Below are 18,360 nucleotides of genomic sequence, written 5' to 3'. Positions count from 1 at the left end.
TTCTTTTGAAGCCTTTATTGTTTTTTTTTTTTGTTTTTTTTTGCAAGACATCATGTCATTTTAATTCCAGTTACAATAAATGCATAACAACCCTCAAAGAGAATGTTAACAATGATTATCTTGGACAAAAATAGTTTGGCTGCCATCTTATTTTTTTTTTCATTATTGTTTTATTTACAAACAAAGCAATGTATCTGTAAGTTGTGTGATCCTAATATTATACTGTCATCCAGATGGAACAATCATGCAGCGAAATTTTATTAATAAAAGATATTGATAATGCTGGAAGAGACGTAGGTGGGATGTGACTATGGCGCCCAGAAAAAGCTTCAAAACAAGTTTGGCAAAACTTAAGCTGTCACAGTTCAGGCTACATGCAATGAAAGAAGACACAAAATAACATCAATTTGAAAAGTAAAAAGTGCAAAAAAGGCAAATTATCCATTTGGGATGATCAAGAATTCCAGTTTACAAACTTGGATGGCTATTGTTTTCTCAACCCCCACACATCACAAGTTATACTGTACAGAAGTTCTTCAAAGTGCAAATATTATGAATTGGCATAAGCTGGTATATAAATTTTTCATTTTCTGGTTGAAAGAAAAAAAAATCAAAAAACAGAAACAAAAAGCCTTTTCTTTTCTTTGTCCAGTCAGGCTCCATTTTTCGTAACACACCATCACTCGTGCTGGACACAAGTCGCTGAACGACCCGAAATAATTTCTGATCGGTTGATATTGTTCATCACATAATGAAGAGAAAAAAAGGTGTTCATCCACACATCTGCCGCCCTTCCACCTTCACACCAGGAGCTACATCACACCACTGCTACCACGGAAAGAAAAAGGAAGGGTATCTAATTATGAACTCTCAGAGAGAGATCAGTGTCAGGTTTCTCTACATCATGCAGGACATGCAGAGCCAGTCACATTTTAACTACTTGTATTGCTTATTTTCTTTTATCTCTTGTTTAATAGAAAACATTGTTGCTCATACTTGTTTTGGTCTCTGTGATCCCAACTCTGGACAGAACCTGATGTCGAAAAGTAATCGGTTTCCGATGTGCTCGGCTAAAACTACTGCCCTACTGCTATTTTATTATTACAGGACATTACATTGACAATTATCGTAGGTAATTACAAATTACTGTTTGCATAAGACTCATCATGAGTACAATTTCAAGTGTGTAAAATGCTTATCAATTCTTTCACAACAGCACCAAAGCAGGAGTCCCACACTTGTTTCAGGGCCACTTTGAACTGGGCTTGCGAGTTGGGCCAACATTGATTTCCAGCTCCACTGACTGGATCTGCTTACATATACTGTTTAGGTGGACGTGGAAGTCGATCTGTGTGCATTTTAAAATGAAGTTTTCACAGCTAAATATAAACAGCTGAGCCAAAGGAGATGCTATAAAAATGTTTGGGGTGAATGAGTGGATGTTCCTCAACATACTGGTGACATTCTTTTCATTTTACTTAGATATAAGACACCAGCCATGAAACAACTTTATTGCAGTCAACCAAACCTATTTCGGAATCCTGAACAGAAACACATATAAAGATAGCGGGTGCACTTTCCCTCCCGAGCAGCCACATTTGCCAAGCCAAAAAACACCACTGTCACAGCACTGTTTTCAGGTGCTGCAGGAAGGGGTGTATAGCTTGATAAAATGTAGGGTAGGTTAGGAGAGGATGGATAGGATAGAACTTGATATATCGAGTATTAATTATTATTAAACTGGTGGATTAACATTTTTTCATTCTGAACAAAGTCCTAAGACTTTTCAATTATATCTCAAAATATTCTTTTGACATCCCTGCTACCACTGTGGTTAGACACAGAATGAATTTGAAGCCATCAATGCCTGGTTAAAAACAGTGTCTCTCCTTTTAAAATGACAACTCTTTTATTAAAATTTTCAGGTTCATTCGAAACCTCTGAGATAATGAAAAGTATAATTTCCTTTTCATCAAAATCCTCTTTTCAGGTCCTGCTTCAATTGGTTGGTGTGTGTTCATACTCGGTCCTGTATCACATGATGTCAATTGAGTGGCTACATGAAGCACAGGAACAAACTGTGATATGTTGTTTGATCAATGCATATTTTCCATCAAACATGCACATTTGCAAGTCAGAGAGACCAAGATGTTAATCAGGTCGCAGTCATACTTGCTGTCGCTTACAGTAAAATGTATGAGGTTTTAAAAATGCCATTGTGATTGAAGTTACCGGGTCATTTACCATGTTAAAAGTTCTTCACATTCCAAACGTGTTGTTTTCCGAAAAGATTTTAAACCTTAGCTTTTGTGTTTCTGTGTTAATTCTAGTGTGTGACTGGTGTTTCACTGTAATTGACTGTGTGAAAATGGCCGAGATATTTGAATCAAAGGAAAATAAGAAGAAAAGCTAGGAAGAGATATGCTCTTTAGAGGTGTATGTGGACTTGGCTCAGAAGTGGAGTCTTCCTTTCAGTGAAATGGATGATACTTTCTCCCTACTTCTTTCCTTCCCTTTCTCCTCTTCTTGCAGCTCTTCAAGTCAGGTCATTTGAAATGGGGGGTTGGGGGAGGACTTCACATTGGAACGGAATGGTGATGGTGTGGAAACCTGCTGGAAGATACAAAAATGATTATGCTGGCAAGCAGCCATTTAGCGATTTGTCTAATTTTTTAAGAGTCAACTTTCGTTTACCTTTTTAATAGAGGAAGAAGAGGCGTGCTCTGTGTGAAGTAGCCATGTTTTCTGACATGTTGCGAACCTTAAGGTAGTTGACAAAGCCCCTGAAGAACAGTAGGAGACCTGCGGAGGGACAGGACACACATTTAACTCTATCAAATAATCATCTGTTCAATTCTTATTGAATTAAAAAGTTCAATGTGTCAATAAAGTGAGCCAAATATCAAGCACACACACACACACACACATATATATATGTATATATATAGTGTATATAACATATAGTGATTCCATAATCTTTCATTTTTATATTATCAAATCTATTTTTTCTTTATTATAAGTCTTATAATGATTAACATCAACTCACAAGGTGTGAAAACTAAACAATGTCACCTTCTAGAGTGCCAAGTAAATACTCACCGAGCAACAGGAAGATCCACCAGAGCCAATATTGACCATTAAAATAACCAGTGAAGTAGTCAGAGAACTGGATGGGGGAAAAAAAGAAGATTTTTCTTCAGGCAAGAAAAAAAAACCTAATAGATTTTTATCAAGACATGATGTTCATCAACTGAGTTTCTTTCCGGCATACAAATATACCCTGACAATGAGAATCCATTTGATAAGGGAAAGGCCAAAACCACAGATTGCTCCATAGCGTCCTGCAATGGTATTGGTCAGACAGAAGGACAGGCAGAACCCGATCCAGTTGAAGAGGAAGGCCACTGAGGGGGAATACAAAAGGACGTTTACACAGAGCTCCCCCTTTCTAATGCCCCCCATACAAAAGAGTCTTGATTATTAAACTAACAATTTTATGCAAGTTGCAAACATTTCTCTTTAGCTGTGCTGAACAGCTCTTAATGGCAAGGTTGCCATTAAGTTTTCACATGACAGGACCAAGTGAATTGGTTTGTGGAAATGGATATTTCAATGATTTTTTCTTTAAGTCAGCAACTTTTAAAATGTAAATGTTGAGAAATTAGTAAAGCAAAAATAGCCAAGTCTTGTGGCCCTGATGTACAGAACAAATCAGAGGCTTCTGTTTTAGAATATAATAGCAATCAGGTTAAACTATTCTTTGAAAATGGAGAGATTTTTGGGAAATTAGCAGCCCATAGATGCTTTTATTCTGATATGAAGTGACTTGTTATAGAAACAAAATATGCAAATAAGGCTCACATCTGCTCCATTCAGGTTATTTTACTGGGTTAGGGCTTCTTAATCTCGCAGATAATGTCCAATCTGCTCATGTAATGACAACATATTGAAGGTGAACTCACTGAAAAAGGCCAACATGAAGATTCCATCATTTCCAACTCGCAGCTGGTCGGCATCACTGAAGTCGTCTCTGGGAGGGAACTCATCATCCTGTGTAGACAAAAACAAGTACGGCAAAAGAAAAATGTGGTGAAATCTGACAGTGACTATGGTGTTGAATCTTACAAACATTAAATGTTTGAGATGTTGCTTTAAGTTGGAGAAAAATAGAAACAAAAATAGACCAAAGGAGAGTTTGTGAGCACATCCTCACCCTTGGCATCACCTCCACAGAGGAGGCAGCCATAGCTGCTGCTTTGGCCTTTTCTGCTTCATCGTACGTGGGCAGTGAAGTGGCGACGCTGTAGGGTGGAGGCACTGGAAAGTCACCTTGGAAACTAGTCTCTGTGGGAAAGACACAGGAGACAGGCTTAGGGGCAGATAGAAACGGGACAGGATCCTGCAAAGTGGAGCTTATTTAACTGCCAATGATGTGGCGATGCTGTCATGGAAATCAAAAACTGACTCATGAGGAGCTGCCGCCACAAAACTGCCATGAGCTATAATCTTGTTACCATTTTTGGAAGCAGACAACCACATTCTGGAAAAATATTCTTCAAGGACATGTTCCAGTTTAGAAGACCAATCAGGTAGAGGAACTGTTAGAAAAGCTCACTTGTGATAGGGGTTCTCGAACTTATCAGGTCCCCAGAATCAAAATCAGATCAAAATCTTGCTGAATCAGTAGTCTTTTCAAAAGCTTTTAAGTAATTTCTTACAAGTGATTTTGCTGTTAAGTTTCAATGTAGTTGCTTCTTCATGTTTTTTCGGCTATTTGAATTGCTATGTGTTAGCTTTCTTGCAAATTTAAGTGATTCGATCATAGTTTTTGGTTGAGATCATTTTAAAAAAATAATTCTAATCACTTTTTACAAACTTTTCCCAATGGGGCTCCTGAAATGTCCTTACTTTTGAAGAAAATAAATATAATCATTCAGATTAGCTGAGATGATGCATTTAATACATACCAGGTGCAGCTGCACCGGCTCCCAGGTCAATGGATGCATAAGGTGGCGGAGGGGCCTCTGCCTCCTCTTGAGTCCTTGATCCCGAAGCCTCCCCTAATGCACACGCCGAGGCCGAGCAGGCCTGTGACTGGCTCCTCTCCTGGGATATTCCAGCCTGGGCTGTGGCAGATGTGCATGGCTGCTGCTCATTGACGGAGCTCTCTGAAGAGTCATCTTCATTGTGCAGCTGAAAGTGAAGATGGCATGAGGGGTTAAAAGAGCAAGCTATTAATGAATGTATATTATTAATAGATCACAACACCACGGATTTAACAAAACCTTTTATTCTGGCATGACCCCTAACATCTTGAGGGAGTTGCACAGATGCATCCTAATTATTTATTTAGCGTAAGTCATATAGCATCTTTCAATCACAGAACACATTTCCTCAAAAAAATGCTGAAATTTAAAGTATTAGGTTATTTCAAGTAACCACACCACTGCCTATTGTTTTTGTCTTTTCTCTGCAACATAGATAAAGACATTCAGTTCCATTGCATTAGAAAGAAGACAGATGGTTCTATGGCCAACATCTGCATAGAGTCAGCAGTTCTAACCAAGCTAAAGTCGGTGATAAATAGAGTTGGAAAAAAAAATAACAGCAGTGTCTTTCAGTAGCAAACAACAAAGGATAAAGTTGGCAAGGAAATATTTAGCCAAATTGAAAATAATTGCCTGGCCTACATAGTTTATCTTCAATGTATATTACTTTCTTTCTTCCATGTATCTCACACATTCTGTAGCATGACATAATCAGAGTTTTTCATCAGGTTTATTGGTGTAAAAACATAAAAAGTCTTAGAATATTTAGAGGAGAAATCATGTTGTATAACACATAACAATTTCGAATAATCCTGTACATGACTAAATCTGTATCTCATAAGAAATCACCTATTCATGCTTTATTTGGCAAAGAATACTATTTTATCATTATATAATAGAATAAAGTGTTTGGCCACGACCATTGGCAAAAGGGCAAGCCTAATTTTGTATGTCAACATTAGATAGCCTCTGGAAAAGGGACACGTGCTATCAGTTGATAAGTGGCCCTAACACAGCTGACACAGTCATTTAAAGATTTAAGAGCAATCATGTTCCTCTGAGCAAAGAGCCAAATGCCTTCTGAAATTACAAATGAGCAATGAGAACATAATCATTAGCAGCAGCTCAGAGGGAATTCCAATAGAATTCCAACTCTGACCGGCCTGAGGTGCATCTGTGCTACCACAACCTCATTACCTCACCCTTTCACTTGTCATGCCCTAACTGCTGTCTTTTTTATCCTTGTTGGTCCCAGCCCACATACATCCTGCCTATCTTAAGGTTTCTTATTTTATTCTTGTCATTGCTATTGTCACTCTATTTATATTGTTGTTTAGTTATGGTTTTCTATTTTTTACCCTTACTGTTCCATTCTGTTGTTCATTGTTATCCCTGATATTGTTGCTGTTGTTCTCCCTGCTGTCCATGTAATCGTGGATGTCTTTGCTATATTTTGTCTTCTGCTATATTTTGTCTTCTAACTGTCTCTCTATTTATAATTATATTTATATTTGACACTATAACTGTTATGTTGCTATGAAAAAAGAATTTCCACTATGTGGATCAATCAAGTTTATCTAATAGGCAAAGCCATCAAGGTGTCCTTGAGGATTTTATATCTTCCTCCTTAGCTTATAAAAGGGTCACATAAGGGGTGTTCTTCTTTTTATTAACACCCAGCCAATGAAATGATGCTGATAACGAGGAATGCCTGATTATCAACAACAACTGATAATCCCTTCTCCTGTAGCTAATACTCCATTAGACACACTTGCCAGGTTTTTATCTACAGACTAATCATGCATTTTACTTTCTAAACAATTTTGCTGCACCACCACAAATTTGCAGTTGAAATAAAGAGCAAATTACTACTCTGTCTGATAAACAGTGACGTGGAACGTTGTAGTGCACAAGACAATAACTTCAGTCTGTAGCTGAAAATGTTAATATATCATTTTTTAAAACATCCTTTGATTATGATTCATGTTATAGTTGTATGTTTGAAACAGATATTAAAACATTTTGCAGAGGGCAATGCCAACTTCCCAACTGTGAAAACCACCACCTAAGGCCAAAAAAGGCCCTCTTCATCATCTGTCTTGAAACTTATGACAAATAAGCCAAAGGTGTGTAACTAAACTTATGTGAGCTCAATCAGTCACTGCTTATGAAATATCATAATCATGTTTATGTGTCTTCAGGCAAAGAGCCACCTAAAAATCTCGAACAATCTAACGCTGCATTGATGTGCAAAGCTTTGAGCGGGTGAATGAGAAGCTGACAACTGGCTCTAAATCAAGGACAAAGCATAGCTCACCCCCACGCTCAGCAGATTACATAAGATCTTAATAACATAGCCACAAGCCTCCTCCTGAGTTCATATATACCCAAAACTCATGCAGGCCTGCACATGGAGGCATTGTATGATACGTGCAGACAACTAACCATTTTTTGAGAAAACATAGAAACAAAGAACAAATGGGCGAGAAAAAAATAGCAGTGTATTGAATAGAGAACCCTTACGATGAATAACTGTATTTAGGGCTTTACTCATTGATTTCGAAGACCTGCCCCTTTTTGAGAATAACTCCATTTTAATCAGCTTTGTCTCAAGAATTTGTAATGTCTGACAGTTTAGAAGGTTCAGTATGTGAAAAAAAATCTTATATGTAATTATTCAACTTCAAGTTGCATATTGAAAATGTCATGTAAGTGATCTAACAACTTACATTCCAGTTATTTCTGACTGTGGCAATAACTGGGTGTAAATACCTGAATTGTGTTCTAATAACTATACTCTGCAAGGGATGACCGAACAATGGGCACATTGGACACTTTGAGACAAATATCGACACATCAAAGAACATGTTTTTAACTAGTCCACTCACAACGTTGCTTGGCATTTTCATTGTGAATTTGGGCGGAAGACTGTTATATTTACGATGACGAAGTGCTTGTTAAGCTTCACACAAAAAGATAAATAAGGAACTGACAGTGGGATAAACTCTTTATTATACTGGTGTCTGTACATTGGAATAGCACTCCATCACTTTTAAATTTCCAGATGCTAATTTAAGTATATCTGAATATTTTAAAAATGATATAAAAAAAGGAAAAGAATCTTTCATTTCCCTATCAGTATGACTGCACACTGACTACATTCACCACGATATACAGTACAAACTGGGAGAAGTGCAGTAACCTTGTAGTAACTGTTCTTTCGCGCATTCCGTGCTATGAGAAGAATTTGATACAACGCAACAACAACGACGTCAAAGGAAGTGTCATGGTTTTTGAAGTACGGCTGCCTGATACGGGTAGAGTCTGATAAATTTGATCCGAACAGATATGAATGATTTGACTGACAAGCTGAAAAATCTAAACATATACTGTATATAATTCATTGAAGTAAAGCAAAAATACGTGTCAGTCTAAAATCGAGTGTTGAACTCCTTATGCTTCAAGAGCTATTTGAGAGGTCAAAGTTTACTTGTACTGAAGCCAAATCTGCAATGGTCATGAGTAGTATACACTTTTAAATACATTACTTACAGCATTTAAACAAATGCAATAACCATTTTTACATATAAATATTTCACCAGAGTTTGTTTCTTTCGAAGATCATTAGATAACGTTATGATAATAAATCTGAGCTAACAGTGACAGCCAAGCTGACTGAAAGAAACGGAACGACTATTATGAAATAAAACCAACGCATACACGTTCAAATATTTTTCATACATTATAAATGTATTTTGTGAGTGTTCAATGCGAGTATATTGCTAGACAGATCTGCGACTGTCGTAACTTCTATGGCCTTCAACAGAAAACAGCTAGCGTGCTAGTTGGCGTTAGCGTAGTACAACACGGAAGTGTTAAATGCTTAGCTTAAGAAACAAAATTACTTCGTACAAAAAGGCCCCAAACTGTAACGTTGGTTCATTAGACGCTAAAAATAATATTTTACACCACGTATTTTTTGTCTTATGCGAATGAACGAGCGCTAGCAAGGCCGCGCTTCCTGTCAAAAACAGGCCCTGCTAACTATCAGATGGTGTTTTGATATCGACCTCACTCACCACTTGGTATCGGCTCGCTGGGTCCATCCCGAGAAGCTTTAGCTGGCAAGAGAGCCAGCCAGGAAAACCAGGGAGATCTAACTTCTGTGTTATCAGAAGTTTTTTTCTTTTGTTCAAATTATGGTTAGCTAGTTCGTTGCGTTTATGACGGAATCGAGACTCCCCTCCCAAACAGCGACGAAGACGGAGCTATGAGAGAAATGGCTGCAGTACACAATGAAAGTAGAGCACTCCCTTCGAAAAACACTGTTGTTGCTCAAAGCAACAGGATCAAGCGATTTGTGAAATGTGACTGTTCCGACAGGAGGTTTCAAAATAAAATGTACCACTGTGCCTCCCCAGTACTAGGTAGAAATGAGTAATAAACACTGAATTACATCGTTAACTAGTAACATGTTTTTAGAGTAACATTTTTCATACATCATTATCATAATTTTCCCGACCCCAGACATCAAATAATATCAATAATAATAACTATAATAATAATAATAATAATAATAATAATAATAACGATTATTATTATTAGTGCGATTATGATTGTGATTGCGATTGTGGGTAAGAATATGAATATTGTATTATTATTGTTATTGTTATTATTTTATTATAATTATTATCATTATTATTATCAACATCATCATCATTTACGTCATCACCATCACCATCCCCCACACAATACTACTCTAGTTTATAGATACTAGGTAGCTACTGTATGTATTTATTTATGTACTATTAAAATCCATTTCAACTGTATTTTTGTATGGCATAACTCATCACCTGTACATTTCTATTTTTAATTATGGCCATAGTTCCTGTCTATAGTCTACAGCCTACAGCATTTAATGTACATACCCATCTGTGTTATAGGTTAATAGTACCCAATCTGTAAATTTTTATCTCTGCACCTGCTGCTCTTTTGCACTTCAGGTTGGATGCTAAACTGCATTTTGCTGCCCTGTGCTTGTACATACTGTATATAATGTAATATAATAATGTAAATCAAATCTACTTCTTCTTTCCCTTTCGGCTTTTCCCTTCAGGGGTCCCCACAGTGAATAAACTTTCTACATCTAACCCTATTCTCTGTATCCTCCTCTCTCACACCAACTACCTTCATATCGTCTCTCACTAAATCCATAAATCCTCTCTTTGGTCTTCCTCGAGACTTCTTGCCTGGCAGCTCCAATTCCACCATCCATCGACCAATATATTCACGATCGCCTCCTCTGTACATGACCGAACCATCTCAGTCTGGCTTCTCTTCCCTTCTCTCCAAAACATCTAACATGTGCTGTTCCTCCGATAGACTCATTCCTGATTCTATCCATCCTTGTCGCTCCCAAAGAGAACCTCAACATCTCCATCTCTGCTACCACTAGCTCTGCCTCCTGTCTTTTGATCACTGTAACTGTAATAATATAAATCTAATCTAACCAAAAAAAAAAAAAAAAAAAAGCAAAAAGATAATTTTATTGTACTTTATTTAATTCTACTATTTATTTATTTTAATTGTTCTTTATTTATTTCCACTTTAAATATATATTTACTGATACAGATGCAGTGGGGTTATTGTACAAAAAATATAGCCATATGTATGGTGTCAAAGTAACAGATTCTGTCAAAGCAAAGAACTGCATAGTGATATGTAAGCTTCGTAAATGATTTGTGGTCATAGACAGTAGTCAAAGTTTCCTTTTATATACATATGTCATTTGCTATTTCGTGTTAAGGTTCTTTTTTGTCTTTTTCTTAAGTAACTAATCCTAATCCTTTTCTTCTGGATTTTGATTTTTGAAAACAAATTTTACAATAAATATAGCTATAGTTTTTTTTTTTTTTTCTTTTGATAGGTTTAAGTTGTTAAGGGACGTTTTCTTTCATATCTGTATTTTTTTTTGGAGGTTTAAAGTACCAATTTCCGCTGTCGCTTTCTTTACGTCTGCTTTGACGCGGAATAGGGAGGGCAAGGATTTCCAGCCGGAAGCCAGATGACGCAAAGGCCCAGAAAATAGTGAAGGGTATTACCGCTAGATGGCACCAAACACCACTCATAGCTGACGTCCAACCCAACATGCCTGGCATGTTAAGGGAATGCAATGTGATCATCTCTAGTTCCAGAACTTTAGACTTGGATTCCTCAAGTATAGTTTCTTGTAATTGATCTTACAAAAAAATCAAGGCCTCCATATTATCAAGGTCTCAGAATCTTGCAGTTTGAAAGTATCCCTTTGTATGTGTAGGCATTGTGCTTTCCTAACAGTAGCTAGAAATTCAACCTGCGAGATTCTTGCAGCATACGTGTGTGTGTGTGTGTGTGTGTGTGTATGTATGTGTGTGTTATATTTTATCATGAAAGCCAATAATATCATTGGTATTATTATTCTGTTGTTTCAACTTCAGTGTTGCTGATTATTTTAACAGCTTTGTTAGCAGCTTTTTTAGCAGCTTTCTGAATTCAAAGTAATTTACAGCTCAGCAGCATAGTTCACTATAATGAAAGTGGTTCAGTACTTTCATTTATTAATTTACTTATTTATTGAACTATCCAGCACTATCCATAGTGGCATAGAAAAATGAGCTGTTCTGTATGAGAAGTCTTGGAATGTGACTTTGATTTAGGATGGTGTTATCATGCTTCCCTAGTTTCCTAAGAAAGAATGTTGACTCTTCAGATTTAGCACGATTCTCACTTATAGCCATGAGTCTTAACTTTGACCTACATGAAATGTAAAGATGGGATCCCTGGTGAATTATGTCTAAATAATCACTTTGGAATTCATAAGCCATTGCTAATCAGCAATTTACTTGTTTATCATTTGCAAAGCACAAAGCATGTAGTTGACACAAGATGTGGCTTTTTGCATATTTATCAAGAGAAAAAAGTTGTACCTTAATTTCATAAGGCTGCTTTTCAGAACATTTGAAGGGCTGCACTTTAAAATATATTCTGAATAGTCTCAAGTCAAAAGTATTTGTTTTTCAGGCAGAGCTATATTTCATGAAATGATTCTGACTTGTTTGGATTCACATCCTCGAGCAAAAACCTGACCTAGAAGCATCAGATACTGCTGGACGAATGTGAAAGTTTTTCTGCAAAGCCGCTGCACACATTCAAAATCGCTTCGCTCCGATGTCTTCTTTCATCTCTCCATACAAATTATACATAATTCATCTAGCATTTTTTCATTATTTATCGATTAACACACATCAACCACCATTACTAAGCTGCGGAGAATTCCATGTGAGGCAGAGCGAAGCAGGTTTGTGTCTCTCTCCCTTCCCAAGTTTACCCCATCATGTGCTCCCTCTCCTTTGGGGTAATCTTGGATCAGTATTGGAGTGGATCAGCACATAATGGGCTCCTGGTACTTTTATAATGCAAGAGCAAGAAAAAAAAGCAATCGGATTTGGGGATAATTATGGATTAGTTTTTAAAGGGAAAGTCTGAAGCTATTTTTTTGCTGTCTAACAAGAAAACATTTGAACTTACATCTTCATTTGATTTTGGATAAAATATATTCGTCAAAGAATTGAAGGTTGAATGTGGGTTTTAGTGTTTTGGGATATTTATAAAAGCAGTTGAAGTTATTAAAGTGCTATCTTCCATTTACCAGTCCAGGGGAAATTCTGAAATAAGGATATATCCAAGCATTGCTTTTTGAGAGCTTCATCAGCAGTGCAAAAATAACAAATTTTGCACTTTGGGAACAGGACACAGAATGACATAAAACTGCTCTGATAACACAATGCCATTAAAGAGTGTCTCCTGTAGTCACAAAGGGTCACAAGGATCTTTGGTCGAATAGTCTTGGAGTGGCGTGCAGTAAGATGAAATAACTGCTTGTTTATGGTATGATGGTCTGAATGTAGACATAACTGAGTCTTTGGCACTGCAGTGATTCGCATTACTCATTGAGACTTAAAGTGTCTAAAAGTTCAGCTCAGTGGTTGAACTCCACACCTACACTTAGTTTCCACTTTAGTTACTTATAATATATTTCACAAAGAAGGTATAGTATAATGAGGTGCCTAATTCTGTACTTAACGTAGCGCAAATAACAAATGAATTGGAGCTGTCAGGTCAATTGAGTGAAGGAAGCAATGTTACTGCTGCTGGTTCATTTCTATCTGAAAGATTTACAGAGACAGACTCAATGCAAATAGCTGGAATTTGATGAAGCCTATAAATGAAAGTGAGCAAAACCTAGATGTAAATGTCATCATAAGATAATATTTTTACCTATTATTCTCATGTGTTTATTTGATACCCAGGTGGGATAATGCAGATCTTGCGTCCTAAGGAAAGGCACTGTTAAGAGTAATTTTGAACCTCTTTGTCTTGAATCAGATGTGGGTAAATTCTCCCAGTGATACTTCACTGCGCTTGCATCAACAACGTTTTTTGCCGCTGTGAAGGACCTCCCTCACAACCCCATCTCTCCAATTTGTCAATTGAATGTGCTACATTTTCCTTCTCTTGCGAAAAGCTGGCTAAAGCCTGAGGGAACAATGAGCACACGGCAAAGTATTGATAAAAGGCTCGACTTGAATTAAATAATAATCCCAGTTGTTAAGAAGGGATTACTGTTGAACATGTATCAGTTAAGCAGCTCATACTGGCTAGTGCAGGGAAGGAGAGGTTAGGAATTGGGAAGTTATGAAATGTAGTCTGACAGAAGGCCACCAAACTATTTCCTCTTTTTGCTGTTTCCTGCATTTGAGAGTATTTTCCTGTTGAAACCAGTTTAAATGAGTTAACTGATGTTTTTGTGATGTATGAGTCTCCGCCTGCACTTCTCAGCGCCCTGCAAGACAGTTAAAAAAGATTTGGCATCATTCGCCTGGCAGTTATTAAAGACCCACTTTTAGAGTCCATGCTGGCAACCGTCCCTGCAAACATATACCTTCGAGAAGATAAACGAACAGAGCCGCTCACACACTCATACACACACACTTGGCCACACACACACAGGCAAACAGATACACACAGGCACAATTAAGACGATACTTGGCAATATCATCCCAAGGTAAATAGGTGCTATAAGAGTGGGCGTCTGTCTGAAGCTCATCAGCAAACCCATTCTTCTGTCGTGGAAGCTTTCCTATTGGACTGGAGGTGAGTATTTTGACACAAGCAGATAGGAGTGTGTGAAACAAGAGGAGACATCTCGGCAAGCAGCAATTTAATTGCCCATCTGCAGCAAATTTTTTGTGAATGATATTTCATGTTAGGAAAGTCACACTGATATACTTTCTATTTGCAAAGTATTCTGGGTTTGGTACCTAGGGGCTTAAAACAAAAATATTATGGATTTATGTAAGATGGGAACTGTCCTGAGTTGCTGGATAATTAAAAAATAACAAAAAAAAATTCTCATATAATTTGCACATGGGCAGCAGGTAAAATTAAGAATCATTTAATCAGCAGAACACAGAAGAGTTTAGCTCCTAACTGAAATATTGTCATATTTAACTGCTTTTTATAGACCTTGTGCAATATGAAGGTCCCACTATTCTCACATCCTTAATAATGTGGACATTCAAAGTCATTCAATACACATCTACTAACATGTTTAGTGATACGGTTAACAAGCCCTCTTAGAAAATTTAGATGATATGATGATGTAAATTGCCCCCCAAGGACCTTGTAGCTGTTTAGACACAGTATAATTTTCACTTCACCCACCCTACCATTCCCCCGGAGGTAATTAAGGCATTAAAATATTGCTTGCACGGACACCTGCGTGCTTGATTTAAAGACAACAAATCATGGCTGGATTTGCACAGGGCAGACCCAGACAAGCTGGAGACACTATGTCTCTAGGTTGGCCAGGGAACACCTTGGGATCCCCCAGAAGAGCTGGACCATGTGGCTGGGGAGGGGGAACTCTGGGCCTCTCCGTTCCTGGCGCTGCCCCCACAACCCGATTGCAGATAAGTGGAAAAAGATGGATGGATCGATCAATCAATGGGTCACTGGAAGATGGTATGAACCGAGGAGATGCGCTGTATCCCCTGCAGTTCTGCAGTCCTGTAATCCCCCGGCCAAATGGTCACCACGAGTGGCTTTGGATACTGTTTCTGAAGTGGGTGATATATATATATATACATGTATTTTTGATATATAAAGATCAACCTAAAAATTAACAACAATCGCCTTAGAAAAAAGCATGAAATATATATATATATATATGTCGTGTGTAACTGAATCTACCTGGAAGCTGCAGAGGCCAGGTTTCTTGTCCATCTGTTCATCAGTTTCAAGCCGTTTGAACCAAGCATTTAATCAGCTGCAATGGTTACAATGCACGCTCATTTGGAGCTGACGTTATATTTGCTTCTAACGTGAGCCAATCAGGTGGATAATTAATAACTGAAAAATGCACAAATTTCCCTTTTTTTGCCGCATATTGTCATATAAAGTAACATGTATCACAAATAGCAAATAATCATCTTCAGATTACATTTATTTATATTCACTCAAAAAAAAAAAGTTTATTATATATAATGTTAGAATATCAAAAAGAATTGTTTTTATTTGGTTTAATTGACTTGAAAACAGGCTCTGTTATACATTGGAGTGGGGCTAGAGGGGAGTTGCATCTGGAGCATGCAGAAACAAAGCACAGATTTGAAGCACCTAAACAGTTGTAGTTACTATGTGTATGCACACTAAATACACACTACAAATAAACATTATTTAATTGCCTTTTAAATACCTGTCAGCATGAATAGCCAGCAGCTGCTAATTTACATGAAACATGAAAACGAGAAACACACGTGTCTTGATGAGTGTGTGAGAATGTTTCTTGCATGGACAAAATGCATCCAGCAGAGAGCAGTAAAACCAAGATAATCTAACTTGATGCCATAATTATTGCATTCCAGTTTCCAGTTTCTTGGTATGGTAAACTGTCTTTGAAATAAATACATAAATCATATATATATATATATATATATATATATATATATATGTGTGTGTGTGTGTGTGTGTGTGTGTGTGTGTGTTTTTTTCTGATGTTCTTATCAATAGGATTTTTAAGTGCAAGGAGGTTGATACATTTATTTAAGTTGCTACATTTATTTAAAATGTATTAAAGCTATTCCAAAACATCTTGCCATGCTAAATTAAAGACTCAAGATAGCCACATTTGGTAGGGTCGTAATGATCGCAAATAAAAATTTAGTAACTGCGGTTCATGATTAAATTCAGAGTTGGAGAATTCCCCTTGGGTCGAAGTTGGACTTGTATATGTGTAATAAATTATGCTAGGTGAAGCAGAGGTTGACTATTCAATCCTGAATTCAGGAATTTTTCCGCATGTGCAACCTGCACATTTGTCTCATCGTATGACAACAACCCAATGTTCTCTCGGGACCCTTAGTTGGACAGACTGGTGCAAATAAATCTTGCTATTTATAATCAGGTGTCAGCTATATAGTACTTTAGTCCTCAATGGGTATTTTTCCAGAAGAAATCAGCTTATGAGCAGATGTAGGTGATCGACACCAGATGCAATTGGAAAGGAAATCATTTACCTGGTAAATATCAGCTACCAAGTCCCCAAATACAAGCCATGAACCACTACCAACAGAAACAGAAACTCCACAGAAGTTTGTCTTAATTCAATAAAACAACTCAACACCAACAATGAGTGACCTTTACAGCACAAAGGAAAGCAAGGCACAAATTAAAAAGGGACAGCATTGTTTTTTTAATATCACATGGAAATTTTATTTCAAAATTCAAAATAAGAATTTGCCAGGAAAAATCAGGAAATATTGACTTCAAGAAAAGAGGGATATAAACATAAAAGTGTAATCAAAATATGAAATTGAAAAGATAAATTGATTACTTAAAATCTGAAAAAACACATTACATTAAAAAATACATTAGTTCAAAGAAAATTAACAAAACACACACAAAAAAAAACATTAAAATTAGGGACAAATAAAAGAAAATGTTTCCAACCCCTGAAAATTCAAAGTCGAAAGATTAGATAAGGGATTATATTAATGAATTCTGAGATGCAAATGTGACACAATGCATTGCATGTGTCTGTGCTGGTTTCCTCTGGGTTCTAAAGTTTCTTCTCACAGGCCAAAAACATGCATTGGAGAACCTAAAATGCCCAATGTGTGAATTACAGATAATGGCTGTATTTCTTTTTATGACGTGTGAATGCGGACCTGCCCCACCTCCTACCCGATGACATCGGGATACCCTTAAGCCCTAAACTTCCCTGAATGCAGCATAAGAATGAATGAACAATTTGAACTTGTGGTGTTTCGCAGAGGAACGATGACGGAGACATGGAGGAGTTTAATACTTTAATACAGAATCACCAACAATCAATAATAACCTTAACCCTCATATTATGTTGAGAGTCAATTTGACCCATTTCACCCATTAACCCAATGGGTCAAATTGACCCTTAACATAATATGAGGGTTAAATATCTGGGATTGCCCATTTATACTATGCCCCCCTGCCCTTAGTCCCGTGGGGGTGAGAAGCTTCACACCCTTTAGTGTCCGCCACACAGCCCCCCCAAACACCCAGAGGGGATCCTGGCACAGGGCATTGGCTCTGCAGAGGTGCTGCTGGACGCCTGGATGGAGGGCGACCACAACGCAGCCCCAGCATGAACCACAGCAAACAGTCTACCCAGTTGCACCCAAGAACCTGGCCCACAACGCTGTCTAGAGGGACTGGTGGAACCGCTCGCAAAAGCCTTTAGCCTGAGGGTGTTACGCTGTCATTAAGTGCAGCATCGTCCCCAAAGACACGACCAGCACTGACCAGAGCGCGGACACAAACTGCGGATCCCTGTCTGAAGTAATGTGGGACAGGGTGCCGAAACAGGCGATCCAAGGAGACAGAAAAGCCAGAGACATGTCCATGGGAGTCATGGAGGACAATGTGACCACCTCCGGCCACCTGGTGGTTCGATTGACCATGGTGAGCAGGTGCGTCAAGCCGTGGAAAGGGGGTAGGGGGCCCACCAGGTCAACATGGATGTGATGGAAACACTCGGCCGGAATTGGAAACGGCACAAGGGCTGCCCTAACATGCCGGTGAACCACGCCACACAAACAGCTGCCTACTCCTTGCAACTGGTTTGGCCTTCCCAGCCACATCCCTGATGTCTGTGGGAACTCAGAAAAAGCCGCAAGGTGTCGCTGCTGGCAGGCGGACCGCAGCTCAGCCACTCTTGACATGGTGAAAGTCAACA

At 38.0% G+C, this 18,360-nt stretch overlaps 1 protein-coding gene across 2 annotated transcripts; it reads right to left on the bottom strand.

The window, feature by feature from the left end:
- ndfip2 (Nedd4 family interacting protein 2) lies at positions 1-9,385 on the bottom strand. Of its 2 annotated transcripts, none has more exons than XM_086148048.1 (8): positions 9,128-9,385; positions 4,968-5,193; positions 4,214-4,344; positions 3,963-4,050; positions 3,280-3,404; positions 3,100-3,166; positions 2,695-2,802; positions 1-2,613 (listed from the first exon to the last, which is right to left on the bottom strand). In XM_086148048.1, exons 1-7 carry the CDS (start codon positions 9,152-9,154, stop codon positions 2,699-2,701), a joined length of 768 nt encoding a protein of 255 aa, XP_086004174.1. In that variant the 5' UTR covers positions 9,155-9,385; the 3' UTR covers positions 1-2,613; positions 2,695-2,698. The 2 variants fall into 2 exon arrangements, with proteins under 2 accessions (XP_086004174.1, XP_086004173.1); XM_086148047.1 differs by having other exon boundaries at positions 1-2,610.
- Between the last annotated feature and the right edge of the window lie 8,975 nt (positions 9,386-18,360).

This window comes from Fistularia commersonii, chromosome 6 (assembly GCF_037954325.1).
Source record: "Fistularia commersonii isolate RoL2024-O1a breed Wild chromosome 6, RoL_Fcom_v1.0, whole genome shotgun sequence".
Lineage (NCBI taxonomy): Eukaryota > Metazoa > Chordata > Actinopteri > Syngnathiformes > Fistulariidae > Fistularia > Fistularia commersonii.
This window is presented reverse-complemented; position numbering and strand designations above follow the sequence as displayed.